Genomic DNA, 27,973 nt, shown 5'->3' with positions numbered 1-27,973 from the left:
TCCTCGCTTCCCTTTGTTCTCTCCGACCTAATCAGTTTTAATTGGAAGAATAAATGAGACCTTTCCTTCAAGATAATTATACAAAACATTGAATTAAATTACTATTAGGAAATTTTTTTTTCTCACCACTTGTGCCAGGCATCTGTTGCTCTAAATAACCATCTGATAAACTTGCGCAGCGCAGCTTTCCCTGCCGATAGCAAGCACGTACGCCCCTTCCAGGGTGGCTGGAAGCCACCGGTTAATAAATCAGAGAAAAGGGGCTGTTCTCCCCAAAATGTCTCATGAAGTGCATCGAGATCCGAGGACCCCGTTGCCTGAGCTCTATAGGACGCTGCTGTGCCCGTCACCGAGGCCTCTGGGCTCGGCACAGGGAGCTGGCGCTGCCTTCGCGCACCGCCACGGTTAATATTTTTTATTAACGTTTTGCGTTCTGGGATAAACCAGCCTTGAAACAGGGCCCCGGCCCCGGCCAAACCGGGAGAGCCGCGGCCGCCGCGCAGAGACCGGACCGGCTCACGGCAGCGGGGGCGGAGCCGCCTTAAGGCGGGGGGCGGGGCCGACCGGGGGGCGGGGCCGACCCGGGGGGGCGGGGTTGCCCCCGTGACGCCGCTGGTGGCCGCGCCGCGCTCAAGCGGGTGGAACTGGGACGAGCTGGGCCGGGCTTGGCCGGGCCGAGCCCAGCCGGGATGCAGCGGGCGGCAGCGCGGATGTTGCGCGGGGCGCGGATCCCCCCTGCGCGGGCGCGCTCGGGCACGGCGCGGGCCCCCCCGCGGGGGCTGGTCTATGGGCGGCACGGGGAGCCCCCCGCCGTCGTGCAGTAAGGGGGGGGGCAAAAATAGGGGTGATCTGCAAGAGGGGGTGCAGGGATGGGGGGGTGAGGCTGGGAGTGCAGGTGTGGGGGGGCGGTGCTGGGGTGTATTGCAATGGGGGGGTAGAAATAGGGGTGCGTGGTAGGGGGGTGGAGGTATGGGGGGGCTGTACTGGGGGCGCATTGCGGTGAGGGGTGCAGGGATGGGGTGGGGGTCAAGATGGGGGTGCATTGCCATGGGGTGCAGGTGTGGGGGGGCTGTGCTGGGGTGCACTGGAGTAGGGGGGACAGGTATAGGGTGGGGGCAAAAATAGGGGTTCATTGAGGGGGGGTGAAGGTATGGGGGGCTGTACTGGAGGTGCATTGCGGTAGGGGGTGCAGGGATGAGGGGAGGGTGAAGCTGGGGGTGTGCTGGAGGGAGAGTGGGGGTGTAGGGGCAAGGCTGGGGGGGTGCAGTGCGGTGGGGGTTGGCAGAGGGGTGCAGTGGGAGGGGGGGGTGCAGTGGGGGGCTGCATTTGAGGTGTGTGGGTCTGGCCTTGCTGGCTTTGGGGGTGCATTTCAGGGAGGGGCAGGAGTTGCCCACCCCGGGGGTGGGGATGGGGTGCAGCTCCCTGCGGGACCCCCAGGGCAGTGCCAAGGGTGCTGGGAGGCCCCCGAGCACACAGGGGGACCCTGGCGGTGCCCCCATTCCCTACATCCTGCTGCGGACCCACAGGCAGACGCCAGAGTGGGGGTTGCCTCACTGTCCCCCACCCGCCTGCTGCTGCCACTCCTTCAATTTGCCTTAAAACCACCCCAGGAAGCCCATTCTGCCTTAATTCGGGGTACGACGGGGAGGTGTGAGCCCCCGGCATCGCTGCGCCCCAGCTCCATCCTCGCTGCACCACACTGATGGGGTTTCCCTTTGAGGTCCCAGTTACGGGACAAGGCCAGTGTCACGGCTGTCACCGTCACCAGCGGGTTTGGGGACAGCGGCCGTCGCTCCATGGCGGCGGGGGATTTGCCTTCTCAAACTGACCCAAAAGCCTTGCAAAGTGGAAGTCCTGCTTTGGTGGATTTTATGTCTTTTTTTTTTTTTCAAGGGAGGAGACCTCGAGGACTTGCTGCCCCGCTTGAACAGGCTCAGGTCACCCCTAGAAATGCAGGAGGTGCCGATACATTATTCGGGTGCATCCAGACACCGAATCCCCGGGATTTTTTTGGGGACATACGGTTGCTTTTCCTGATGACCGTTTAATTGTGCAACAGCATTTATGACCACTGGCGGCTCCTGAGATTTGCTGCCCTCACCCCATTGCTTGTGCAAGGCCAGTCTTGTACCTCATGACTTCTCTTTTTTTTTTTCAGATTTCTGAAAATATCCGAATTCCTGTAATGCTAAAAGCGGGGCAGAACAAGCCGTAAAACCCGCTGAAACGGTGGCTTTTTTGCACAACCTGCTGAATTTGTTAAGATTAATGAGCGTTACTTTGCTTGGTGATGCTGGAGTTTGTTGGGTGGTTGGCTTTTAACAGCCTCCATCCAAAATCTGTCCGTCTGTCTAATATAAATTTTTTTGTGATGGGATGGAAATCTGAGCAGTGGGTTCACGCTCAGGGTGCTGGCATAGGGCTGATGCTGTGTGGAGGTGCTGCGTGGTATTAACTTTAACCTTGACATTTAACCTTATTTATGAAAAAGAAAGGGATTTCCATTAGTTGGACATGCAGAAGGTGGCAAAACCCTAAATTATTTAATTTGCTGCCTAACAAGGCAGAAAAATACAGCATGGAGATGGCATTGCTGGGGGCCAGGGAGCAGGAGGCGCAGACACCCATTAACCGTTCTGGCAGTTGCCTCCAGATGGATCCCTGTGTCGTGTAATGCTGATTTTTTATTTTATTTTTAAATTTTGTAAACCTTAAACGGGATGGAATCATCATGTTTTCTTGCTGAAGCTTTGCGGTTGGGTTTGAAGCGGGTTTGCAAGGAGCTAACTTCATCCTGCTAATTCTGGCAGGTCGTTTGCACGGCAGCCACTGCTGCCTCCTGACTGGATGTTAGACACACACCCGGCTTCATAATTCATAACCTTGCCAAAAACACGTGGTTTTGAGCAAAATCCACCAAAGTCAGGATTTTTAGTCATACTCAGCAGCTACAGCTGCACCTGCATGAGTATCCTGCACCTTGCTGATGCCAGACGCTCCAAGCAAGGTTTTTTGCACCCTCCCAGGAGCCTCCCTCAAGTCTCCTCGTCCCTAATTGCTAATTAGGAGAGGAAAATACTTGCAAAAACCAGAGATCTGCCCCTGAAATGGGTGTACAGGGACGGGACAGCTGGAGTGACAGCAGGGGGAGATTTGTGTGATGGAGACAGAGGATTTCTGTGCTTGGGGATGCACCCATATAGCAAGGATGCTCAGCAAGGATTCAGGCTGTGGGCTTGCTGTTTGGGTGGCTGCTGCTGAAAGCAAGAGCTGGAGCCTGCTGCCCTCACCCCACACCACTACTGGAGTCTGTATAAGACCTATAGCCGGAGCTGCAGCCAGCGATGCAAATTCCCCTGTGCTAAAAGCCTTCTGACACACGCAGGGTGCTATTTCATTCCAACCACGAAGTCATCTCTGAATCAGCTGGGCAGCTTGGAGGAAGAAAGGAGGAAACCCCTTTGCCAGCACAGGGCCAAGCCATGAAAAGAAATTCAGTGTATTGTTCCTAACGACTACGCACTTAGCAGCATGTAATTGCAGCAAATAACCCCTCTTAAAATTGGCAGCCTTTGCAGAGCTCCCAGCTCGTTTAAATGTTGTTAAAATTGCCTTTATCTTGCAAACTGTCAGGGCTGGATGGGTTTGCCCTGGCTGGGAGATGGGTCAGGCAGCCACTGAGCCCCTGGTTCCTTTTTCCCTCTTTCCCCTCGGTCTGTGGCCTGGTGCTGCTGAGTTTTTCAGAGCTTTTCCTTCCCCTTGCAAGACCCAAGAGTTTCATACTGCAGCTTCCCCGGGGCCCTGGAGGATGTGTTTGTGGGTGGGAGGTGAGCTAAAAAACCAGCCCCACCTTTCCCTTGAGGTAAGAGCATCTTCATCGCATTTAAAACAGTCTTGTGGCAAGGGGTTGGCGACATCATCCTCTTAGAGGGGCTTTTTTCTGTACAAGGACTGTTCAGGGTTTGTTCCTAAGCCTGGCTAAGGGTGTGAGGGTTTGGGGTGGATGTGGGATCACTACCTGCTGCTCCCTGGGGACAGAGTCTCGATGGGGTCATCTTAAGTTGGATGTTGGGTTTCCTGGCTGGAGGACACCAGGCTACAGCAGTCTAGATGAGATGGGGTCATTTGAAGTCTTGACGTGTTGTGTAGGTGATACAGGCATCTCCAGCTCAAACCAAGGTGCAGAAGACATCAGCCAAGCCTGTATTAATGCACTTTTCCTTTGTATCTCCCTGTTCAGACTGAAGGACCTTGAGGTGGCCGAGCTGGGGGACTCCGATGTCCATGTCAAGATGTTGGCAGCTCCCATCAATCCCGCCGACATCAATATGATCCAGGGTAATGCGCCAGCTGCATCTTTTTTGCGTATTAATTCCCAGCGGGATGTCTCGGAGGATTTGGAGCCGGCTCCTGGGCTGGGGAGGTCTGGGGTGTGACGAGGTCTGCAGCTCATCTCCAGCTTCCCGACAGGGACCTACGCCATCATCTCCCCGCTGCCGGCTGTGGGAGGCAACGAAGGTGTCGGGGAAGTGCTGGAAGTCGGGCGTCGGGTGGCGGCTCTGAAACCCGGGGACCGGGTCATCCCGGCGGTCACTGGACTGGGTGAGTGTGTTCCCCAGCCACGGCACCGCTGGGTCCGTGCTCACCCCTGAGGTCTTCTGCATGTCCCCTCGCCTGCAGAGCATCTTCCCAGGGGATTTTTGGGATGCTCGAGCCCACCAGGAGCTGCCCAAGCTCTGTGATGGAGCAGAGAGCAAACCCATGGTCATGCCCGCAGGCAAACTGATGCTTCAGGAGCTGGCACGGGGATTTTGGGGGTCTCGGAGCAAAACTGCTGCTCTCCAAAGCATCGTCTTTGCTGGGTATGGGTAGAGCCACGTGCCCCTCTCGCTTACAGCAATGACATCTAATTGGATGTGACTTAAAATGGGAAAAAAGAAAGCTCCATTAGAGAATGTTGGGTGAGGGAAGCAGCAGTTGGAACCCATTTAGTGCCATATCAGCCTAATCATAAATATAATGGGCTGGATTGTCTCAGACAAGAAACATCAGGATAACTGCTGGAGCTGCACAAAGACATCTTCATTTCTTACCTGTTTATAGCTTGGTTTAAGTTTGATTATTTCCGCCACATATTTTTATTTTTAATGTATTTTTTTTCCAGACAAGCTCAGTACCTGATCCTGAGCCACAGCGCGATGCTGTCATCCTCTGCAGATGCGGGGGGGCTCCAGGGAAGGGTGGGAGTCCCCGGGAAAGGGCTCCTGTGTACGGGACACGCAGTGTGAAAACCCGGAGCACTTGCAGTAGCAGCAGTAGCGATGCCATTACTTATGCTAAACTTGAATTTAGAAATAACCTACTTTTCTATAGCATAGACCCTTTAATGGGGCTTCTGCACCGTTACAAAGCATCGCAGCAATCTGTGCTTCTCTGGAAAAAAGAGTGTTTTGTCACATCTACTTGGAGCTTCTTTAAAGACCTGGGATAAAGCATTTAACCTGTGCAAGGTCATGGTTATGTCTCATTACAGTTTTCTCCTTAATAGTGCTCCGATGGGAAAGCATGGGAATTTATTTTCCAACAAATGTCTCTTGTGATCCTCCAAAATGCCAATGGCCAGAAAAATTGTCAGTTCTGTTTTAGTGTAACAGCTTGTTCTTTGCCTATTTCTTCTTAAAAGGCTTTTCCTCTTAATGGGAGAAGGAAAGCTATCTAGTTAAGATCGAAATGTAATATTTTTAAACATTAGAAAAAAGTAAATGGATGGTCGGGGGTTAAATCAGATATAAATGTAGAGGGACAAAATCTAAGTAAATTGGGTTTGAATATATGGGCTCATCCCTAGGGTGGGGAGTATTTTCATTAGCTCTGCACACACTCCCCGTGCCCAGGGAGCCCTGGTCCTCTTATCTCTCTGGGAAATGATTAGACTTTGCTGGTGATAAATCTCAGCTGGCAGTGGGGGATCCATCCCCTGCCTCTTACAATATTTTGGCCGTATCCGTATGGCAAAATGTTCCATAATTCACTCTCCAAGACTGAGACCGTGCACAGTGCGGTGATGCTGCCGCAGCCAGTGTTAAGGTTGTGGCGTGAGTTGAGGTCTCACGACGTTTTCCTTTCCTTGCCCACCTTCCTGCCGCGCTGCCTGCGGTGCTGCCGGCGCCGCAGGGACGTGGCGGACGCGGGGGGTGTTCCCCGAGGAGACGCTGCTGAAGGTGCCCGGTGACATCCCGGTGCTGAGCGCCGCCACCCTGAGCGTCAACCCCTGCACGGCGTACCGCATGCTGGCCGACTTCGAGACCTTGGCGCCAGGTACGGCTCTGCTGGGCGGAAGGAAATCCGGGTGGGTTTTCCGGTTGTTTCTGTGATGAAAATCTGGATTTATTTATATCCAGGTGACTCCATCATCCAGAATGCCGCCAACAGCGGCGTGGGCCAGGCTGTTATCCAGATCGCCAAAGCCTCCGGCATCAAAACCATCAACGTGGTGAGGGACAGGTGGGTCCCCTGGGAGAGGAGAAGGGCTCCTGCGGGGCAGGAGCTGCCCTCGGCCTGGGCTGGAGGTTGACAGGGGCCAGGCAAGTTGGGGAGCTAGGTCATCCTGCCCCTCCAACCCAGGATGTTCTCCTGTTTGTTCTCCAGCCGCTGCCCTGTTGTCCCCTGGCTATACCTGAGCAGGAGGGAGAAGGTGACACTGCTTTCTGCCTCATCTGGGGTTCTAATTGACAAGCAGCTGGCCATGAGCCAGCAGTGTGCCCAGGTGGCCAAGAAAGCCAACGGCATCTTGGCTTGTATCAGCAATAGTGTGACCAGCAGGAGCAGGGAGGTGACAGTCCCCCTGTGCTCTGCACTGGTGAGGCCACACCTGGAGGGTTGTGTCCAGTTTTGGGCACCTCAATCCCAGAGAGATCTGGAGGGGCTGGAGCGAGGGCAGAGGAGGGCAACGAGGCTGGGGAAGGGCTGGAGAATCAATCCTGTGAGGAGCCAGGGAAGGAGCTGGGAGTGTTCAGTGTGAGGAGGAGGAGGCTGAGGGGAGCCCTCATCCCTCTCTGCAGCTCCTGACAGGACGTTGTGGAGAGGCTGGGGCTGGGCTCTGCTCCCAGTGGATCAGGGACAGGACAAGAGGGAACGGCTGGAAACTGCCACAGGGGAGGGTCAGAGTGGACATGAGGAAAAGGTGTTTCCCAGCAAGAGTGGTCCGAGAGTGGAACAGGCTGCCCAGGGAGGGGGGAGTCCCCATCCCTGGGGGTGTTTAAGGGCCGTTTGGGTGAGCTGTGGGGGATGTGGGGTAGGGGAGAACTTTGTAGAGTCGGTCTGAGGGTTGGACTCACTGATCCCGAGGGGCTTTTCCAACCTGAATGATTCTGTGATCAAGTCCTTTTTTTTTTCACTTCCCCAGACCTGATCTTCCAAAGCTGGTGGAGAGGCTCGTGGCCCTGGGTGCAGACCACGTCATCACGGAGGAGATGCTGAGAAAGCCAGAGATGAAAGATATATTTAAGGTACCTCAGTGCTGATCCCACAGGAGAGACCTGTGAAAGGAGGTTGCAGAGAGCTGGGGATGAGTCTCTTTAACCAAGTAATAAGTGATAGGACAAAAGGGAATGGCCTCAAGTTGCACCAGGGAAGGTTTAGACCTTTAGACCTTAGATATTAGGAAGTATTTCTTTGCAGAAGGGGCTGTTGGGCGTTGGAATGGGCTGCCCAGGGCAGGGGGGAGTCCCCGGGATCCCTGGAGGGGTTGAAGAGTCGGGCTGAGCCAGCGCTGAGGGATCTGGGGGAGTTGGGAACGGTCAGGGTGAGGTTCCTGGTTGGACTGGAGGAGCCTCAAGGGCTTTTCCAACCCAGGTGATTCTGTGAGACCGCTGGGGCTGCCCCTGTGGTTCAGTGCTGCAGGGATGGTGGGAAGGACAACTGATTCTCTAGATCAGGATGTAGCCCCAGAAGTTGAGGGCTTTTGCTGCTATCGCAAGGGCCAGATCATTGATTTTAGCTCTACAGCTCTTAGCTGCCCCCACGTAAATGCTGAGGTTAAGGCAGTTGTTCCCTCAAGAACCACAGTCCCATCCTCAAAAGGAGTCCTAATATTTGGGAACCTTCCTAATAAACTCTTGCAGAGCATCCCGAAGCCCCGGCTCGCCCTGAATTGCGTCGGAGGCAAAAGCACTACGGAAATGCTGCGGCATCTGCAGTAAGTTTGGCTGGGTGGTGGCCTGGGCGTGGGCTCGGGGACAGCAGCCAGCACTGGAGGGTCCTGCTCCAGACCCCCCACAGTGCAAGAGCTGGCTGGAGACATTAGTTGGTTGATGTTGATCATCACTGAAATTTTAGAGAGGAGAAATGAGTGGAGAAGTGGTTTTGGAAAATAGCAGTGACTTCAGGTTAACCCATAGTCACTGCGTGTCTCAAACGCTGCCAGTGGCTGGAAGCAAGTGAGGTCCACCCAGTCCTGACCAGGTATAACTGGTGTTTTTAGCTGCAAATTCAGGTAATGGTGCATGGGAGCAAGAGGGGAGCTCTGGAAAGTGGAGTCTGGGGGAACCCGTGGTGTGAGAGCGGCTCCATCAAAGCAGTGGTACACCCTCCCTCTTCCAGGCCCAAAGGGACCATGGTCACCTACGGGGGGATGGCAAAGCAGCCTGTGACGGTGCCTGTGGTGAGTACTGGAGATGCTCTTGATTTCCCTCGGGGCACGTTGTGTAGGAGTTTCACTAAGGCCAAACGCAGGGGGCTGCACTTGGGCCACAACACCCCCCAGCAGGGCTACAGGCCTGGGGAGGAGTGGCTGGAGAGCTGCCGGTCAGAGAGGGACTGGGGGGGGTGAGAATGAGCCAGAGTGTGCCCAGGGGGGCAAGAGGGCAAATGGCATCCTGGCTTGTGTCAGCACTGGCGTGGCCAGCAGGGACAGGGAAGGGATCTGAGCCCTGGGCTCGGCACTGGGGAGGCCGCCCCTCGATTCCTGGGTTCAGTTTTGGGCCCCTCACCCCAAAAAGGCCATTGAATGACTCGAGCGTGGCCAGAGAAGGGCAACGGAGCTGGGGCAGGGTCTGGAGCACAGGTCTGCTGGGGAGCGGCTGGGGGAACTGGGGGGGTTCAGTCTGGAGAAGAGGAGGCTGAGGGGAGACCTCCTGGCCCTCTGCAACTCCCTGCCAGGAGGGGGCAGAGAGGGGGGATGAGTCTCTGGAGCCAAGGAGCCAGCGCCAGGCCCCGAGGGAATGGCCTCAAGCTGCCCAGGGCAGGGTCAGGCTGGCTCTGAGGAAGGATTTCTGTGCAGAAGGGGCTGTTGGGCGTTGGAATGGGCTGCCCAGGGCAGGGGGGGAGTCCCCGGGATCCCTGGGGGGGTTGAAGAGTCGGGCTGAGCCAGCGCCGAGGGTTCTGGGGGAGTTGGGAACGGTCAGGGGGAGGGTCATGGTTGGACTGGAGGAGCTTCCAGGGCTTTTCCAACCAAGATGATTCTGGGGTTCTGTGTGCTCCACTGCAGATGTCCCCATCCCCTCAGCTCTTGATCGGCACTAGAGGAGCTTGGCTCTCCCCTGCCTACAAATTTAGAGCCTCCAAACTTCTTTTTATTTAACTGATTGGATTCATTATGGGACGAGCTGCTTCGCAGCCCAGTGGCTTTATTTATGGAGGATTTGTTGATGGGAAATCTCGGCAGGGAAATGCCCCTGCAGACACCAAGCATCAAACCCACCCTGACTCCACACCTCAGAGTCGCATCTCCGCACCCTGCTGAGCCCTGGCTCCCAAATGAGGGCGCTAATGAAGGAGCAAGGAGCCTCGCTGCCACCTTCCATGGCTGTCACACTGGGAGGGACATGCAGATCTCACTGGGTGCTCCGCTCCCTCTCTCCACAGAGCGCGTTCATCTTCCGGGACGTGCGGCTCCGCGGCTTCTGGATGACCCAGTGGAAGAAGGACCATGCAGAGGGTGAGCTGGATGGGTGCTGAGGGACAGCACTGGAGCAGCAGGTCGGCACGGGAATGGGTGCTAAACCACCACATTGGTGCCATCCTCTTTGTTCTTCCTTGTGTCGTGAGTGCTGACAGTCCTCGGGCAGGCTGAAACGCAGGCGCTGGGCTGTGTGGCTCAGGGAGGGACCGTGGCCTGTCGCTGTGCTGGGGCTCTTGCCCCATCCCACGTGCCTGGGCTGGGAGCACATCACAACCCCGGGACCCCCGGGACCCTGTGTGGCTTCAGCCCAGGGACTGCCAGTGGCGCTGGCACGGCTCAGGTTGGGGACACACAAGGGTGAGAGCTCCCTCCTTCCCTCACAGACCAGGAGAGCCTGGGCAGCATGATGGACGCCTTGTGCCAGCTCATCCGGAGCGGGCAGCTGGCCGCCCCGGCCTGCACCGAGGTCCCGCTCCAGGACTACAAGGCAGCACTGGAGGCCACCATGAAGCCCTTCGTGTCCTCGAAGCAGATCCTCCTCCTCTGACCTGCCAAGACCTCAGCTCGTGGGTGGCAGCGGGCTGAGCCCAGTGCTGCCCCACCAGCACCAAGCTTTCCCTTGCTGCCTTGTCCACAGACAAGAGATGTTTAGGGGGTAAAATACCCTCCAGGTCCATTGATTTTTTTTCTTTTTGCTTTTTTTTTTTTTTTTTTTAACTTTTGGATGCCCCCTTCGCCTCTGCAGCTTTGCATGGATGGCAGTGTGTGTAACTGCTCCTGGAGGGAGGCTGCAGTCTCGCTTTAGCTGGGCTGAATTTGGGTGCAAGAGAAAGCTCAGGGAGCCAGGGACGGTGGCTCGCTCAGCTCAGGGTGTCAGAAGAGCAGCAGTTCCCCCTCACACCTGTTTTTGGGGCAGGGGGGGCTGTGCCACCGCCTCCTGCCTGGCTTAGCTGCTGTCAGTGTTGTTCTGCTGTTTGCACTGTCCCTCCAGGTGTTTTTTGGCTGCTTTTGGGTGACTTTGCAGGGTAGCACAGGGCTGGTCGCTGCCCTTCTCCCAGCTGGCACAGCCCCCCCCTGCGCTGCTGCAGCCTCTGAGCCACCTCCATGTCCCCCCCTCCAAGTCTGGCAGCCAAGCTCCCCTGGGCTGGGGGCACTCCCCACATTAAATTGCAGAGAAAAAACAAGTTTTTAAATTTTTTTTTTTTTTTTTTTTTAATATTTTTATAATTTTTTCCCTGCCCAGCCCATGCAATGCTGCCAGGACTGGCATGGGGGCTGCCTGTTCAGCCTGGATGACAAGGGCACAAAGGGCTTTTCCAGCCCTTGCAATCACTTCATCTCTAAAATGAGTTCAAACAGGAGTTAAAAAAGAAACCCTGAGTTACCAAGAACAAGCCAGTGCTGCTGCACCAGTGGGAGCTGTAAGACACTGTCGTTCCTTCGGGAACAGCCATTCAGCGTGGGGACAGGACTAGCACAGCAGATAACAGCTGGACACGTGGAGGGCAGGGAGGGTTTTTTGCAATACCTGGACTTGAATTTAGTTTTGCTGCTGTTCCTGCTGCCACTACTGATTGTGATAAGAACCTCTTGGAAATCACTGTCTAATATAAATATATTTTTTTTACAATGCTGCCAATAAATGTTTCTATGCTGAGTGGGGCACGTGAAGGTGGGCAGGGGATGTGTGGCATTGAGGATGGGCACGTTGGAAGCACCGGCCTCCCTTGCTGCCTGGCCCTCTTCCTGTCCTAAATCTCAGGGATTTTCCATCCTGTAAAGCTTTAATTACAATGGCATGTAAGCAGTTGGCATCCTGCTAAAAGCAGCTACAGGATGGATGTAGTTTTGGGCAGCAAGCTGCTGGCCGCTGTAGGGGAGACGGGGCTACCTCTGTCCTGTCAGTGCTCATCAGGTACCAAAACCAGCATTTCTTACCACAGATCTATCCCCCAAGCCAGACAAAGACACATGTTTTCCCCCCAAATCCTGCAATGGGAAGGACAAGGCTCTTCCTTGGGGCAACAGGGCTTGGGAGACAAGAGCCAAGAGTCCATCCAGAAGCCATTTCAAAGCAATACACTGATCATCTTAATTGCAGTTTTTGGTCTTAGTTATGATATTCAGTGAGGGGGAAGCTGCTGGTGATGTCCCTCAGCTCCATGGCCAGCAAAACTCTGGGGTGAGGGCATGGTACCTGTGCAGGGGCACACCTGCCCAGCCTTCTGATGTCCACTGCAAGCGACAAAGAAACCCCAGGTTATTTATTCCGAAATCTCTTTTTCAGGTGAAATAAACTGTTGCAGCAGGTCAGAGCAAGTTCTTTGATTATTTTGTGCAAAGCCGTAGTGCAGCACTGTGCCGTGCCTGGGGTAAAGCCATCCTGCAGCTGATCATCCCGCAGTTTCGGAGTCAATGAGGAATTTTTTCACTCCTGTAGGGACTTTCTGAGTGTCGCCAGTGGAGAGTGGTCAACGGCCGCTCTGCTCCACGCTGCCTTTTCCTGATGGCAGAGAAGAGCTTCAAGCAGCACATTTACTTCCCCGGAGGGTGACATGCAATGGAAAACACCAGTATGTAAAACTACTGCTGCAGGGGGGAGTCTCATTCCAAAACCTCAGCTTTTAAGTGTGAAAAAAGAGGAGTTAAGCATCATACCATCATTTTGAGGCATTTTCTGGGTCCTGGGGGGCAAGGAGGAGAGCGGTGGGCTGGGGACATTGCTCAAGGTCGCAGGGCGCTCCTCTACGATTGCCTGTGCTTTTGGAAGAGCAAACCACTTTGAAATTAAAAGTCTGTGTTAGCAGCTAAATTTGCCTGGACATATTATGCCATTTTATCCCCCCTACAACCCCTCGCACTGAGACCTCCTTTAGGCAAGAGCAAACCAAGAAGCCTACGAGATGTAACCCATGATTAAGTCCTTGCCAGCATCTCCCCTCTGCTCTCTCATCACTGTTTAAACACCCCAGTATTTTGTATTTTCATTATCCCCGCAGCAAAGGCGCCAGCATTGGAGACGGAGCAGCATCATGTGCCCCAGCACTTTCCTGATCGACAAATAAAGTGGGGAAAAAAAGGAAGAAAAGGACGTTGAGATCGTTAAGAGCACTATTAAGCATGACATAAACCAGAAAAATTAATGCAGAGCTTTTATCCCCCCTTGTTTATTTGACTCAACAATAAAACCTATCAAGCTTTAGAGAACTCTCTCACTTTCACAAAATGTTCCTGAGTGCTTACTCCTACACCAGGGCACGAAGGAATAAATAATTAAATTTAACTCTACTTGTCAAATGAGAGGGATCGCGGTTGGAAATCCAGCTGCTGGCGTTGCACATACATGTTATTAATTCAGGGGGGGTGATGGTGGGGTTTTTCTTAGTGGAGTGGTGGCTGCTGAAGCTGAAATGTTCCCGAGAGCATCTGCTGGGGTTTGGTACAGTTCAGGCATCTGATGTGTCGACTGAAACGATAAAAATAAGTCCCCAAAAATGGCATTTAGGGATCTGCAGAGGGGTGTTGTTGCTCACCAGCGGGAAGGAGGAATGGCTGAGTGCGGCCAGGGATGGGGGGTGTCCCCAGGGAGGGGGGACGCCGTGGGGGACTCCCGAGCACCCCTGGGTGTGGGGACCCCCATCCCTGCCTGCATTTGGGGAAGGAGGAGCCCATCGGTATCTGGCATTTTAGGAAGAGGGCACCCCACCAGCCCCTGATGTGTAGGGGACCCCAAAAGTACCTTGGCACGTGGGGGATGCCCACCACGGCCTGGCATGTGGGGAACGGGGACCCCCACGAGCCCCCGACTCACGGGAAGGGGAACCCCCTTCACTGCCGTGCACATGGGGAAGGAGAACCCCCACGAGCCCCCCGACCCACGGGATGGGGAACCCCAACACCACCCCGTATATGGGGAGGGGGGACCCAACTCATGGCCTCGTCATCAGGCGAGTGGGGACCCCACAAGCCTCCTGACACATGGGGGACCCCCACTATGCCCTGCAACATGGGGTGGGGGGGGCGGTACAACCCCCGACATGGGACGGGGAGCACGGGGCCCACCGCGCCGCTGTCACTCAGCGGACTCCCGACAGCGGCGCGGCCCCTTTAAGAGCCGCGAAGAGGCGAGGGAGGGGGCGTGGCTTTTGTATGACGTCTGACCCCCTTATCGCTCCCCCGCCTCTCTCTGCGCGGCGTCGTGACGTCACGCCGCCGCCTCGCCCCGCCCCCGGCGCGCGCGCTCCGCCGCCGGTGCAGCCCCGCCCCCGCGGGCCGCCCCCCCCCTCCCCTTTCCCCCCCCCGGCCCCGCCGGGCGCGATGCCGCGGGTCTACATCGGCCGCCTCAGCTACCAGGCGCGGGAGCGGGACGTGGAGCGGTTCTTCAAGGGCTACGGCAAGATCCTGGAGGTGGATCTCAAGAACGGGTGAGCGCGGCCCGGCCCGGCCCCTCCTGCCGCCCGTCGGCGGAGCGCGGCCCGGCCCGGCCCCGAGCGGCGGCCGTGAGGGGCAGGCGGGACGGCCCGGTCCCCCGGGGAGGGGGGGCGAGCAGGACGCCTGGGTCCCCGCCGGGCACCTGAAGGCCTCTGGGGGAGGGCAGGGCCCCTGGGTCCCTGTGGCGATGGGGGGGAGGACGCCTGGGTTCCCATGGTAACGGGGGGGGGGCAGGACTCTTGGGCCTCTATGGCAAAGGGGGGCAGGACGCCTGAGTCCCCCGGGATGGGGGGTGATAGGACGCCTGGGTTCGTATGACAACGGGGGAGGGGGGGGGCAGGACCCCTGGGTCCCCGGGGGGGGGGTTGGAGGACGCCTGGGTTCCCATGGTAATGGGGGGAGCCAGGACGCCTGGGCCTCTGTGGGGGTCCCTGCTTCAGTTATTGGGGTCGGGGGGGGGGAGGAGGTGTCACGTTCCCCAGTGCCCCCAGGATGAGTGCCCAAGGGTGAGCCAGGCTGTGCCCTGGGATAACACCTACACACCCCCCCCTCCAAAAAAAAACCAAAAACAACCCACCCTATTGGGGGGTAGAGTGTGTCCCCCCCCACCTCTTTGCAGGCACTTGCAGCAGCAGAGGCTGTTCTGGGAGCCCCCGGGGTGGGAGGGGCAGTGGCATCAGCCGGTGGGGTGTCCTGCCCCCCCCAAGCCCCGCCGAAGCCCAGACGTACGGTGTGTGCTCTTACCTGTGTGCTGTTCCAGCAACTGACCCCTTCCTGCCTCTGGAGGGTTTGGATCCTGCTCCACCAGGACTTGCCCAAGACATTCAAGTGTGGATTTTTCAAGAGAAAACAAATTACTATTTTTGGTGCGTTTTTTTTCCCCCAACACTTAAAAAGCCCTGTGAGTGTTGGCGCCTTTACTTTTTACAAGAAACCCAACTTGAAGTCTTGCTTAGGAAGGCTGAGTGGAATATGGATTTTATTATTATTAGCCAGGAGAGACGATTACTAATTTCACTTTAGAAGTGGAGGAGAGGAATTTCTTGTAAAAGTTGGTCTTGAGCGTATTAAAAGAAAAGGCTCATTAATGCTGGTTGTACTGGTAGGAGGACATATAACAGGTTTATAAGATGAATAAAATCCGTTATTGAAACAAACAAGTGTGCATGTGTCAGTGTTTTAACCAACACAGCTTCAGGTGGTATTGAAGATTGCCCATAACTGAAATATCTGAGCACTCTGTTTTCCAGTCCCGCTGTGTATCCTTGAAAGTGTTGGGGGGGGCACTTTTCCACCTGGTTTTTAAAGCCTCTAGATCAAATATTTCTGTTTTGTAGATGGATGCTGGAAAAAAAAACACAACAAAAACCCCCGACTTTTTCTTAGCAGATATAGAACTGCCAAGTTACATAGCTGATGTGGCTAATAGACTTGTCATCTTCCTTTTATTGAAAAATATCTACCAAGGACTAGCCCTACGATCCCAGCTCAGCAATTAGAAATCGTCTGTGGGAAGGTGGTGTGGGTGAGAGGTGACTTACAGGTGTGCTTGAGCAGCCTGAGCTTGTGGCATCCTAAGTATGAAGGGTAACAGATTCAGAGGGGAGGAGGGCACAGCCTGCTTATACCTAAAATCCAGGTGCAAACTCTTTATTCCAGAGCTAAAGGCATTTTCATAACTTCACTTGGGGGAGACAGAGTTCAAAAGTTGCAGATAATGGAAGGAATACAAAAAACTTCAGATAATGTAATTGAGTTGTCATTCACCTTGCTGTTTGCTGCTTTGGTCGTGGGTTAGATAGAGCTCAGTCTGTATTTCTGGGATTAACTCAACAATTTAACTCCTTTTTTTAGTTTTATATTCTGAAGGTCTTTCAACAGCCTACTGCTGGTTTGTAGTTAAATTCTGGTTTGACAGAAAATTTACTTGAGCTCTCAGGTTTTGTGTCTCTTTCCTTGGGATACCCTCACGCTGCACTTTTGCCGGGGTCCTCTGCGGTTTGCTTTGTTCACCTGCAATCCTTTCACCACAATTTGTTTTTAGTAGTGCCTAGCAAATAATTAAAAATTACCACACAGTGTTTGACTTGAGAGATTCTTTCAGTTTCCTCTGGAAACTTGTGGGCTATCTTCCATGCTCAACTGGCAGGAGATTAGCTGTTTGGTGTTTTAGCAGTTAAGCTGAAATGCTTGAGCAAGAGGATGAAACTGCAATGTGATACAGTGGAGTCCTAAAAGCTTAGCTAGGTCTCGCTTGCTGCTAACTGTAATTTAAGCTTGCAACTCAAAGACTTAAAGCAATGTTTACCTGAGAGAAGGATGGGGAGAATAAAAATCCGGTTTCTGTAGGATTCTCCATTACAAGTTGCAATTTTTAATTGTATGCTCATAATTTTCATGTTATTCTTTTCCTACTCAGAATTACATTGACAGCCAGAGCTGTGCGTGGCAGTAGTGTATGTGTTGTGACCAGAAAATTGGACTTTTCAGCCTGCTTTTTTTATCTTCTGAAAGCATGCTAAAAGCTAGCTGTAATAAATAACTTCAGAGCTGCAAGCTTTTCATTGATGAGGAAACCAATCTCCAGTCTCGCTATCTTCAAAAATAGTTCTACCTGTGTACTTACCTGTCTTGCATCACCCTGACCAGCTTCCCAGAATTCACAGCTTCATCCTCATAAAATATTTGCAAGACAGAGGGATGTAACTTCTCCAATAGATTGAGGAACGCAGGTCAAAACTAAACACTTCAAACTTCAGTTCTTTCATCTAGCTAGGTTCAAAGTCTGTATTTGTGGCTCAGAGAGAAGTGATTTGATATCCCTGCACCATCCCCACCAAAACCAGTAACTTTAATTAGAGCAGTTGGTATTTAAAAAAAAATCAAGTTGGTGTCACAGCATAATGATACCCAGTATATCTAGATGACGATAAGGTGACCTGCTCATGAATTGGGTTTTAATTCCAGCGGATTTGCAAATTTTTTTTTTCTTTGCTAGTATTAGGGTGAATAAGGTGAGGTTTTAATTTCTTTTTGCTTTAAGGTGTTCAATTGTGCTAGAAGCCCAGAGATTCTCAGCAACGATTGTCATTAGTGCAGAAACGTAAAAGAATCACTACCAAATCTTACATTTTAGTTAAGTATTGAAATTCAAATGTTTTTCTGAGGTTGTAACTTCAGCGACTCACTTATGTATGTTTTGTTTCAAGCGTCCCGAAGATGCTGTTCCTCGATAAGGCCCCACTCTGGCTGTTCTCGGCGCAGGGGGGGTGGCAGGCAGGGTGCTGCCGGCGACCCTGCCGCGACCGTGGGGGCGAGTGGAGGGCTCGAGCAGGCAGCCTGAGTGGATCGTGAGCCATCTACATGTTAATGTGCAGGAGAGGGTTTTTTTTTTTTAGGGCTGGAAGTGTTGTATTCTTTATTCCAAACAAAGCTAAAACCAGGAATCAGTTTTTCATACGTTTCCTCTGCGGCTGCTCGTGTCGACACCTGCTTGCCCTGACCTCACTCATCTGGAGACGCGGGAGGAGCGGTGGGGCTGCCGTGAGCTCACTTTGAGAGCATCTGTCTGTACGAAGCAATTGCGTAATACGAAATTCAGAAAGCTGCCAAACTATCGGTTTGATTTGTTGAGAGGAGAGCGAGGTGAGAGTTGCAGGTCTCTCTTTGTTGGGAACCTGCAAAGCAGCTGCTGAATCGACCCTGCAGCTGCAGGTCAAGCTCAGCCAGATTGCCACCCATCTAAACTTCATGGGTTTCTGGCCCGTGTTGGCAACAGGCAGGGAGAGCAGCTTTGAGGTCCTTCTTGGTGCAGAGGACTTGTGCTTTTGGGCTCCAGCACCAGCCCAGTTGATGAGTAGTGGGATAAAACTGGCGGGTGGGGAATGCCAGAGGGGGGCTTTGTGCTGGTCCTGGTGGGCTGGCATGGAGAGGGGCAGCAGAGCCAGCTGGGAAGATCCAGTGGGCTTCAAAAGTGATGCAGGCAGGGGAGCAGCTGAAAGAAGGAGAAAGATGAGGATCTGCCTTTTATTTCAGGTATTAAGCAATTTTAGAAAATTACACTTTTCACTTTGGATTTAAAAACCAAAAAGAAACCATTTAGGAGGCTCAGTCTATTGGAATTGCTTGGGATAAGGACATACTCCTGTAGTTTTTCCTTTTTTGATACTTGAACAGAAAATGGTGTAGCTTCACATTCACTGAAGTAAACTGCACTGACATTTTTAGTAAGTAGTTTTATGCCACATATGAAGTAGTAATAGTAGAATTTAAAAGAAGATTTACTTCCAGTGCTGTCATCACAGCAGGTTCAGATTGCTGTAGTTAAGGCTGTGTCAGCAGTTGTGGCTTTCCATGGTGTAAAACTGTGCTTCTGAAGGTTTTTTATTCATGTTTCTAAGTCATATGGTGCAATATTATACATATTTAACAGATGGATCAGTATTACTTTCATTTATGAGTGATAGGAGGTATGATTTTTAGTATTCTTTAAATGCAAGTAATCTCAAGGTTTGTATGAGCTTGATTGTTTGTCTTAAAGAAATTAGAACTTTCTTCTTGCAACTTTTGCTTTTTCCTTTTCCATCAGAGTAATGTCTTATTCTACTTGTATTTTACATACTCCCAGATGAAAAAGATGAATAGCATAGGGTAAATGATAAGCATTTACTTTTGGAATGAGTAAAGAGAAGAACCCAGCGTTAAGGCTTTCCATCACAGTTCGGCCAGACAAAGTCCTGTTGATGTAAGACCATCTTGGGAGCAAATTCCCATGAGAGGCCAAGTGGAGGAACTGGTGTCAGTCCAGTGGTGCTGGGCAGCGAGGCGCTGCCGGAGGTGCTGTGGTTTGTCTGGTGGGTGATACGGGTGACCGAGTGCCCCCCAAGCAGCTTCTTTCTGGCTACACTTCTGGGAAGAACAAGTTCAGTGCTGTGCTCTGATTGAATTCATATATTCCTCCATTATTCTAGCTTCAAATGTCTGGATATTTATTGTCTTGAAAGTGCTGGCATGTATGAGGCACTTCACCTTGTAACTAACAGCTTTTTGGGTGAGATCTCGTTTAAACGTTTGCACTCACTTGGTCTGGTTTTGGAATTGAAGGGAGGAAAGTTAAGATTTGAATGGTTTTATAATGACTGTAATTGTTATAAATCAATCGTGCTTGTTTCTTCCATGAAACTACAGCACTGGTGTGCAAAAAGCAGCCACCTTATTTGTGGTGTATGAAGTCATTCTTAGTTATTTCATTAATACAGGTACCATTACACAGCAAAGCTGTGGTTGGGGGAGGTAGTGAGAAAGCTTAAAAATGGAGTGATCTGAAAGAGGAGGCCAGTGGTTTTGTGTCAGGGCTTTGTTCTTCTGGGTTATTTAAAACACCAGCACTCACAAAAATTTTTTCCCTGTGGTTTGCTAAGACCCGAGTTCAGGATTATGTGTTTGCCTACAGCAGCCGGAGAGGTTGCAGCTGAAAAGAGGCTCCCCGTCGTGCATGGGGCTGCAGCACCCACAGCTATTGCCTGGGGGACTCTGGAGCCTGGATCCAGTAACTGAAGGAGAAGGGATTTCAACTGCAGGTAGACTCTGAACTCCAATAAATAGCACTTTAGTGCTTTTTGTCCTCTTCTCCTGACCCATTGGGATAATGGGCATCTCCACAGTAGTGGTTTTAAGCAGCTGTTTTAACTCTTGTCAAGTTAGAAATTAGCAGGCTTGAGTTTTGCTTCAGTGCATTTGCTTTGCAATCATAAGCAAGTCACCAGCTTGTCCCTGAGCACCAGCTGTAAGAAATTATTTTAAAACCCTATGCTCAGTCTTCTGGGATCTCTAGCCAACAGGAATTAGGCACTTCCAGCAGCCTGATGTTGGCACCTCTGAAGATTAAACTGAAAACGCTGGCTTTAAGTTTTCAGGCAAGCAGTGGTCTGCAAGCTTTTGTCTCTGTATTGTGTTCATTTTTGGTAATAGGAAACTGATGCCAAAATGTTCCTTTGAATGTTGAAAGCATTGTATATTTTTTTCAATATGTATCCTTCATTTTGAGCTTAATTTGCGCATGACTTCCAAGTCTTGAGCAAGGCTAGCGCAGCAGACTTTTTCAAACACTAAACTTTGTCCTTCTCTGAACCTGCACCCTGTGTTGCCCTTGCAAGGCCTCTTGGCTGCAAGAGAACTTGTTCCTCATTACTGTTGCTGGATTTTATGTCCCTTAACAAGGTTTGGACTCGCCATGCTCTCCAAGATGCTAGGTTATTGGAAACAGAGTGGGCATAAAACACTTCCTCAGCAGTATATGGTAATCTGCAGGTACCTCAGTGGGTGGAAGATCTCTCCTGTTGAATGAGCCCATTGCTTTTCTTACCCAAACCATCAGTACTGTCCGTAGTCAAGAGTAAAATGAGTCTGATTAAAACAAAATCCCTTTTCCTGACCTGTCTTTGTATTTTCTTTCTTGTTGGACCTTTCATGCAGGGTGTACAGACCGCTTGTGTTTGCAGAGATAAACGAGTGTTTCCATTTGACATGTAGGAGTTAAGATAGCTTCGTAATAGAACCAGGAATGAACCCAGCACTCTTCAAAAATCAGGATAAATCCTAATCTGTGGAAGATATATACTGTAATATCTGTCAGATGCTATTTCAGCCTCACTGCCGTTGAGCAAATTTATCGAATAAAGCAGCACAGCACCGTGTTTAGTGGCCCTGAACCTTTCAGTAGCCATCACGCAAGCGATGCCCAGCTGAAGGACAGCACGTTCTTTGGGCTCTGCGGAAACCCACCGTGGGATGCGGGTTGGTTTTGAGCACAGGTACCTCGGGTTCAGTTCCTTCTGAGTGATTCTTTTTCTCCCTCCTCTCTCTAGGTACGGCTTTGTTGAGTTTGATGATCTGCGAGATGCAGATGATGCTGTTTATGAGCTAAATGGTAAAGATCTTTGTGGGGAGAGAGTGATCGTTGAGCATGCCAGAGGCCCACGTCGTGACAGCAGTTACGGTTCTGGACGCAGTAAGCACTAATATGCATTTGTATCCATGACATATTTTAAATAAAACATTTTTTGCTCATTTTTTTAAAAAAGTAATTTTAAAAGAAAATTCTATGAAGTTGTGAATAGTGTTCTGTAACTGTAAATGTAACTTGATCTGAATATTTATTAACTTGTTTGTTGTATTAAACTATTTTAATTGATAAATTAATAAACATAATTTCTTGTACCATTTTTATTATTATATTTTCGTTTAACTATTTGAATGGTTTATTTGCAATGTGATGTTTAACATAGATTTAACAAAGACCTCAATGTTTTAATTAAAAGAGTCCTTTGAGGCTAAGATGACTGCCCGTTCCATTTGCTGACCTTGGGTTACCTTTCCATGAGTGGCTCTTTGACCTTTGTGGCCCTTGGCTGACCAAAAAAGGAAGCCATGTGACGACCGCAACCTTTTCCTATTAGACCCGGGTGGTGAGGATCCCAAGGGTTAGAGACAGATGAGATTAATCTGAAATAGGTGCCTGAAAAGCTTTATTCATGTCAGATATTCAGAAAGCCTTTAAGCAATGTAAGTAACATTAGTAAACTGGCTTAATTTGGTTTCTTCTTTCAAACTGTTTTAAAAATAACTTAAATTTAATTGCATGTTAATTGTAGCGCAATTATAATTATGTGCATTGTTTTAATGATGTGCTTGTAGTAAATTTTTTTTTTAATGCTTTGGATCTTTGTAACATTTTATACAAGGGGGATGGAATGAGACTAGCGGGTGGGTGAATTCTTAATGTATTTGCGAACATACGGGGCAGAAAAGTTTTCGTCGGGGATGTAGAGCGAGCGCTCCATTGCCCTAGTTGAAGTACTGCTGTCTGCTTGTCACCTCCTAAAGGTGGATATGGTTATAGAAGAAGCGGAAGAGATAAGTACGGTCCTCCTACCCGTACAGAATACAGATTGATTGTGGAAAATTTGTCAAGCCGCTGCAGTTGGCAAGATCTTAAGGTATGGGGCCCCTTTCTTTACCCTCTCTCTATTAAAGAGCACAAAGGGTAAAAAAATTAGCTTCCATTTCAACGAGGAAAACTGGTATACGCCTGTGTTCTTGACTCCAACTTTTTTAGTAAGTCTGTGTGCTCATATGCATACAAGTAGATTTTGGAAGTAATACGTGCATTGTCAATATGGAAGCGTATTTGCATATATGAAATTATTAATGCCATGTTGGGAGTTGCACCTGCAGGCTTGCTGTCACTGGACAGTGGGAGAATAACTTTCTTCCTTAACACAAACCAACATCACGTACAGATGTGTTTTATCTTTAAGCCCTGTCAAAACAGACTTCAATCATGCCTGTGGTAGGATTCACTAGAGATGAAGGAGTTTGCCCTTGTCACTTTGTATTTTACTCATCAACTTGTAAGATGCTAGAGCTATTTGGAAGAGATAGCATTATTCTTGCACAGTCCCCATTAAGAATTTCCACACCGTGTAAAGCTGGTTTAAAGAGAGTTTCAGGGAAAGGATGCTCCCAGAATGAGCAATCATGCAAAACCTCTGCCAATAGCTAGTATTTTCTTAAGTTCAAAGGATGGAACGTGATTGTCAGCAGTGGAAGTGTTGGGTAACACTGTGTAGCCCACAGTACCTCTGAGTATGCTGGAGGTGAAGTGTTGACTCATGATTATCGGCATCGTGGACTGAGGGGGCAGGACAAGGAGCAGAATTTCAATAGTAGGTGCAAAAAGTGTTTCCTTGTCAAACTTAGCAGCAATGGTTAAAAACACTTGTTCTTACAGGAACACTTTCTTTTATGGTTCTCTTTTAAGGATGTGTAAAATTTGTTCTAAACAAACTTTGATGTAGTAGAAACTGGTCTGTAATTGAATATGTAACACTAGTTCAGGTACGTACTGAGATTCTTCAAATGTCTTTTGCTGTTAATGCTTCACCCAGCAATAGCTTGTCTTTGCTTCTGGTATTAAAAATTGTAAGTAGAGCATGGCATGATTAATCCTCTACTGGATGCATTGCTTTTTTGAATAGCTTTCATTTCAGTGAAATGGGAGCTTGGGAGATGGGAGTAGCTGGGTTGATACCAGAGTGGACTGGAGTTCTGTGCCCTGTTTCCATTGCAGCCAAAGTCCGCAGTGGCTGAAAGATGGCTCTGTCTGACTGGCTTGCCCAAAGCAGGGCAGAGTGGCCCTCCCTGATAAACAGAGGGGTTTAATAATTGAAACAGAGGAGCCAGGAAGCATGAAGTGGGAGAATAAATTGAGCTTTTACTTGTGTGGGGTTTTTTTCCTGCAGAATGAGATATCTTACCTAGGTGGAGATGAAGGGAAGAAGGGATGAAGGGAAGTCTGCTTGTTTTCTTGCCTCTTCATATTCAACCTTTAAGTTTATCACATTTCCCAGATTACCTTTGAAAACGTGATTTAGAGAGCAAGCATTTTATTTCTTTAATCACTTTTGTAATTTGAAATTCATAGCCCAGAGACATATTTGTTATCAGCCTCAAGATGGGAGACCTTAAATTATCATTTGGCTCAAAACTATCAACACCACCTTGGTTCTAAGACACAAACTCTGTGAAAGCACAGTGTGTTATTTGGCTTGCTCAAAAACCTTGGTGTTAGCACTACAAATGCTGTTTGGTTAAACGCCTTGCTGACATCTGTGTGAATAGAAGAGGCGAAGTGAGTGTCGTTGCAGAAATGAACAGGGTGAGCCTGGAAGCCTGACTCTGGATTTGAGGCAATGGCTATTCTGTCCTCTTCCTCTAGGATTATATGCGTCAGGCAGGGGAAGTGACATATGCAGATGCACACAAAGGAAGGAAAAATGAAGGTGTGATTGAGTTCAAATCCTATTCTGACATGAAAAGAGCCCTTGAAAAGCTGGACGGGACAGAAGTAAATGGCAGAAAGATTAGATTAGTGGAAGACAGACCTGGATCGAGACGGCGCCGCTCTTACTCCAGAAGCCGAAGCCATTCGAGGTACGTCCCTATAATGTAGCTCAGCCTGGTTACGTGAACATACAGCAGGTTCCAAAACACCTTGGAAGGGTTCAGAGTTCACAGTAAATCTAATTTTGGAGAATGTATTAGTTACCTGCAAGCAAGCAAGGGAAATGAGGGCTCTGCTCAGAGGTGTCCGCCTTGGTACGGGTGGGTATCTCCGAGCGGGGTGCCCGGCAGCGTGCGGGGCCTCGCTGTCTTGCAGGAGGGGCTGGGTGGCAGGTGGAGCTGTGGATGCAGAGTGAAACAGAAGGTGCTTTTAGCACTTTGGCTCTGAACACTGTGTTCTGCTAGAAGCACCAGGACTAACAGTTCTGTCTCAGCTTGGAAACCCCTTGATCTTGTATGATTGAGAGAACAGCTTCAGCACGCAACACCCAAGTATTTTCCCTTTTCCATTTTGGGGTGGAACTTGGTGTTGCAAAAGACTCAGACTTCTACTGTTCATAGAGCAGCTTGCTTATGAAACCAAAGCCTGCAGTCAAAGCTTTCTCCTAGTGTCTCACTGTATTCAAACTCTGACTTGATGGGGAAGGTGATTCTCGCTTCCTTATCTTAAATAAGGTTGCCTATTTTTCTTCCAGATTAGCAACCCTGGTCGCTTCCAGACATGGCAGCAGGGGATGAGCAGTGGGGAGAAGGGATCTTTAAGTTTGTAACTGTATTGTGTAATGCTCTTACCATTCAGTTGTTTGAAAGGTGCTTTAAATGGAGTTTTACCCACAGAGGACCAGGGGATCACAAGCTCTCTGTAGGCATGTGCTAATGTTAAGCTGCTTGGTTTTGTTCCAGGTCTCGCTCTCGAAGCAGACATTCTCATAAGAGCAGGAGCCGCAGTGCCAGTAGTAGTCGCTCCAAGAGTAGATCAAGATCCAGGTATGTCTTTGTGTTGGAAGAAGTGGGGGCTACCCACTTAAATGAGAAGCATCCTCTTAAATTTGCAGTAGAATCACTGTTTGTTTTTTCTTTTCCCCGCTGCATTATGCACACTAAGTGCTCATTCAATCCAGGCTGCACTAAAGTGGAGCTGTCTGTTGCCTTTGCACTTCCAGGTCTGTGTCCCGTTCCAGAAGCAAGAGCCGTAGTCGAAGCAAGAGCCGTAGCAGAGGCCAAAAAGAGAAAAGCAGGACTCCAAGTAAAGAGGATAAAAGTAGGAGCCGCAGCAGGAGTGCAGAGAAATCCCGAAACAAAAGTAAAGATAAATCTGAGGGCACTCTCCATAACAGTGATGAGAAAGCAAAGAGCAGGAGCCGCAGCAAGGAAAAGAGTAGGAGCAGGAGTGGGAGTAAGGACAGGGGAGAGGCAAGGGATAGCATGAGGAGTAGGAGCAAGGAGAAGAGTAGAAGCAAAGACAGGGAGAAGAGCATTAGCAAGGCACGAAGCAGGAGCAAGAGCAGGGATGAGAGTAGGAGCAGAAGCCACAGTAAGGATAAAAGGAAAAGTAGGAAGAGAAGCAGGGATGACAGCAGAAGCAGAAGCAGGAGCCGCAGCAAGAGTGAGAAAAGCAAGAGGCGCAGCAAGCGAGACAGCAAACCGAGTAGCAAGAAGAAAAGGAAGGACAGCCACGAGCGGTCCAGGTCAGCCTCCAAAGAAAAGGAGCATCTCAAGTCAGATTCTGACAAAAAGGAGGCCAAAGGTGAGGGTGAGGATGCAGCTGCACGTCGGGTGTCTCGCTCCAGGTCTAGGTCGATTTCCAAGTCAAAACCAAATGTCAAATCAGATTCTCGTTCCAGGTCTAAATCTGTCTCAAAGCCTAGGTCCCGGTCCAAGTCTAGATCTAGGTCTGCCTCTAGGTCACGCTCCCGATCACGGTCAAGGTCTCGCTCCAGATCCTAACCTTGCTGCAGCCACACTTGGAACGGTCGGAAAAATCTTTTGTACATGTTTAGTAGTTGTAGCGCAAGTGATTGAAGTAGAAAACATGTCGATGCTGTATATTTTTAACAACGCTGATGGTATGTCTGTCATTGTTAACTGCAGTGCTCCCTCCCTGCAATGTTCTCTGGTGCAAGGCTGTTCAGCTCATTTTCTATCCTATAGAAAGGTTCTCTTTAAATATATCTCTTCCCAGAGCACCAAAACTGCCCTGTTTGCCAGCAAAAGCCTTGCAGAGAACGAGCACTGCACCTTGGTGGGTTTATGAGATTGCAGTGATGACTGATAGGTAGGTATGACGGCTTCAACAGTCTTTGCCCTTGAATTGATGCCCTTTGATGTATGCCATTTAGTGGAAGTGCTAAGTCTTAAGTTTCATACTATTTCTGTTTCATATTTTTTGGACTTACAAAGTTGTGAATAGCACAGTCAAAAGGAAAAATAAACATAGGTACTTGCAGTAATCCATAGGGAAAAGAAGTATAGTTCCATATTCTGGTATTGTGACAATATCCTTGTTTTATATTAAATTTTTTTATTTTATTTTTCCCTGTCTTGCAAAGTACAGTGATTCCTGTTTCCATGAAATTTGAATAAAGACTATTTTTGCTTGATGACATTTGGTGGTGGTTACATGAAGTCGTGTTGTGATTGTCAGTGTTTTATATCGGTCGGTGTAAGCTTGAATTTCCAGAAGAGTTACAGAGAATGGGTTTTCGGTTTTGAAAGCCACTTAATATTAAACGTAGTCATGACACACCAATACAATCCAGTTAAAATAGTTCATTTATCTAGAAACACTTTGGGTGTTTGGAGCTTTAACATTGCAATAAGGAGAATAATACAGAAAAATGAACCAGAAGCGATAATGAATGTCACAAGCCTGTTTTCCACTGTCTGTATAAATGAAATGCAGCGAGCTTCAGCTTCCATAATTCAGGGAAGAAAATTTTTCATCCACTTATTTCAGTTGACTTGAGTTAATTGTTTGTCCCACGATGTTGTAGGCATCGTACAGCTGATGCTGGAGGTAAGTGTGGCTGGCATGAAAGCGTGCTTTCCTGCTCTTTGCTTTATTTTGTACATCAGTTCAGTTGTTTCCCCTTTCACACTGCTGGTTAGGGTTAGGGTTATTTCTAGTCTAGCACACTCAGCAGGGAAACACAGAGCCGTCCCAGCTGTTTACTTCTGGTGGTTCTTTGATTTCGTGATCCCTGATGATGAGTTTGGGGTTTCAGTCCTGAACCAGGACTTTTTAAATAGGATGGTGTTAGTCTGACCCGGGTGGGATGAGGATGTTACGGACTTCGATAGCATGAACGAGCCTTTGCTCTGGGCACTGCGCAGCAGCCAGTATTTGTCTTTATGGCCTCCAAAAATGCAGGGGGAAATTGTAGCTTGGGGACTTCCAGTCACGGATTGGAGGTTCAGTTCGTGTATGGCCCTTTTCTGGAGGGGAGTTGCTGTACAGAAACCCCCCTGCTCTGAATTTACAGTGCCCAGCTGGGCTCTGCCATCTGACTGCATTTCCCTAGCACTCGCTTTCCCAGTCCAGCTTCTCTCATACACCCAGAGCAATTTGGAGTTGAGGCTGCAGCCCCAGCTTGCCTCTTCTCTGCATATTTTTCAGGAGTTTTTCCTCCTAACAAAAAAACCTGTGCTTGGGGGGAAACTTTATAAAAGAAAAAAGGTGCAGGATGTGCTTCTGAGGAGCTCCGGGCTTGGAAACAGTGGGGGGAGCTGCTCTGCGGT

The 27,973-nt window shown here is 50.1% G+C and overlaps 2 protein-coding genes across 9 annotated transcripts; both read left to right on the top strand.

Moving 5' to 3' along the window:
* Positions 1–618: 618 nt before the first annotated feature.
* On the top strand, positions 619–13,058 carry MECR (mitochondrial trans-2-enoyl-CoA reductase). 4 transcript variants are annotated; one of them, XM_074926239.1, is made up of 10 exons: positions 619–820; positions 4,241–4,338; positions 4,471–4,602; positions 6,175–6,318; positions 6,402–6,504; positions 7,406–7,508; positions 8,124–8,197; positions 8,602–8,662; positions 9,865–9,937; positions 12,189–13,058. In XM_074926239.1, the coding sequence occupies exons 1-10, from the start codon at positions 690–692 to the stop codon at positions 12,227–12,229; spliced, it is 960 nt and encodes a 319-aa protein (XP_074782340.1). In that variant the 5' UTR covers positions 619–689; the 3' UTR covers positions 12,230–13,058. The 4 variants fall into 4 exon arrangements, with proteins under 4 accessions (XP_074782340.1, XP_074782338.1, XP_074782339.1 ...); XM_074926237.1 differs by lacking the exon at positions 12,189–13,058 and adding an exon at positions 10,285–12,182; XM_074926238.1 differs by lacking the exon at positions 12,189–13,058 and adding an exon at positions 10,304–12,182 and having other exon boundaries at positions 9,865–9,950.
* Positions 13,059–14,154: 1,096 nt separating this feature from the next.
* SRSF4 (serine and arginine rich splicing factor 4) lies at positions 14,155–26,840 on the top strand. 5 transcript variants are annotated; one of them, XM_074926214.1, is made up of 7 exons: positions 14,155–14,325; positions 21,199–21,341; positions 22,217–22,329; positions 24,111–24,325; positions 25,139–25,222; positions 25,666–25,841; positions 25,983–26,840. In XM_074926214.1, exons 1-7 carry the CDS (start codon positions 14,219–14,221, stop codon positions 26,180–26,182), a joined length of 1,038 nt encoding a protein of 345 aa, XP_074782315.1. In that variant the 5' UTR covers positions 14,155–14,218; the 3' UTR covers positions 26,183–26,840. The 5 variants fall into 5 exon arrangements, with proteins under 5 accessions (XP_074782315.1, XP_074782314.1, XP_074782316.1 ...); XM_074926215.1 differs by lacking the exon at positions 25,666–25,841 and adding an exon at positions 25,399–25,631 and having other exon boundaries at positions 14,157–14,325; positions 26,067–26,840; XM_074926211.1 differs by having other exon boundaries at positions 14,161–14,325; positions 25,399–26,840.
* Positions 26,841–27,973: the final 1,133 nt, after the last annotated feature.

The sequence above is a fragment of the Athene noctua genome, chromosome 24 (genome assembly GCF_965140245.1).
Source record: "Athene noctua chromosome 24, bAthNoc1.hap1.1, whole genome shotgun sequence".
Lineage (NCBI taxonomy): Eukaryota > Metazoa > Chordata > Aves > Strigiformes > Strigidae > Athene > Athene noctua.
Note: the sequence above shows the minus strand (reverse complement) of the source record. Positions and strands in the feature narration are given on the sequence as shown.

Bases quoted from the DNA above. Each gene is read 5' to 3' on its own strand.
- MECR (XM_074926237.1), top strand. From the start codon at position 690: ATGCAGCGGGCGGCAGCGCGGATGTTGCGCGGGGCGCGGATCCCCCCT. The intron at 4,339-4,470 runs GTAATGCGCCAG...GCTTCCCGACAG, and splicing joins CGACATCAATATGATCCAGG to GGACCTACGCCATCATCTCC. The intron at 8,198-8,601 runs GTAAGTTTGGCT...TCCCTCTTCCAG, and splicing joins GAAATGCTGCGGCATCTGCA to GCCCAAAGGGACCATGGTCA.
- SRSF4 (XM_074926211.1), top strand. From the start codon at position 14,219: ATGCCGCGGGTCTACATCGGCCGCCTCAGCTACCAGGCGCGGGAGCGG. The intron at 14,326-21,198 runs GTGAGCGCGGCC...TCCTCTCTCTAG, and splicing joins GAGGTGGATCTCAAGAACGG to GTACGGCTTTGTTGAGTTTG. The intron at 24,326-25,138 runs GTACGTCCCTAT...GTTTTGTTCCAG, and splicing joins AGAAGCCGAAGCCATTCGAG to GTCTCGCTCTCGAAGCAGAC.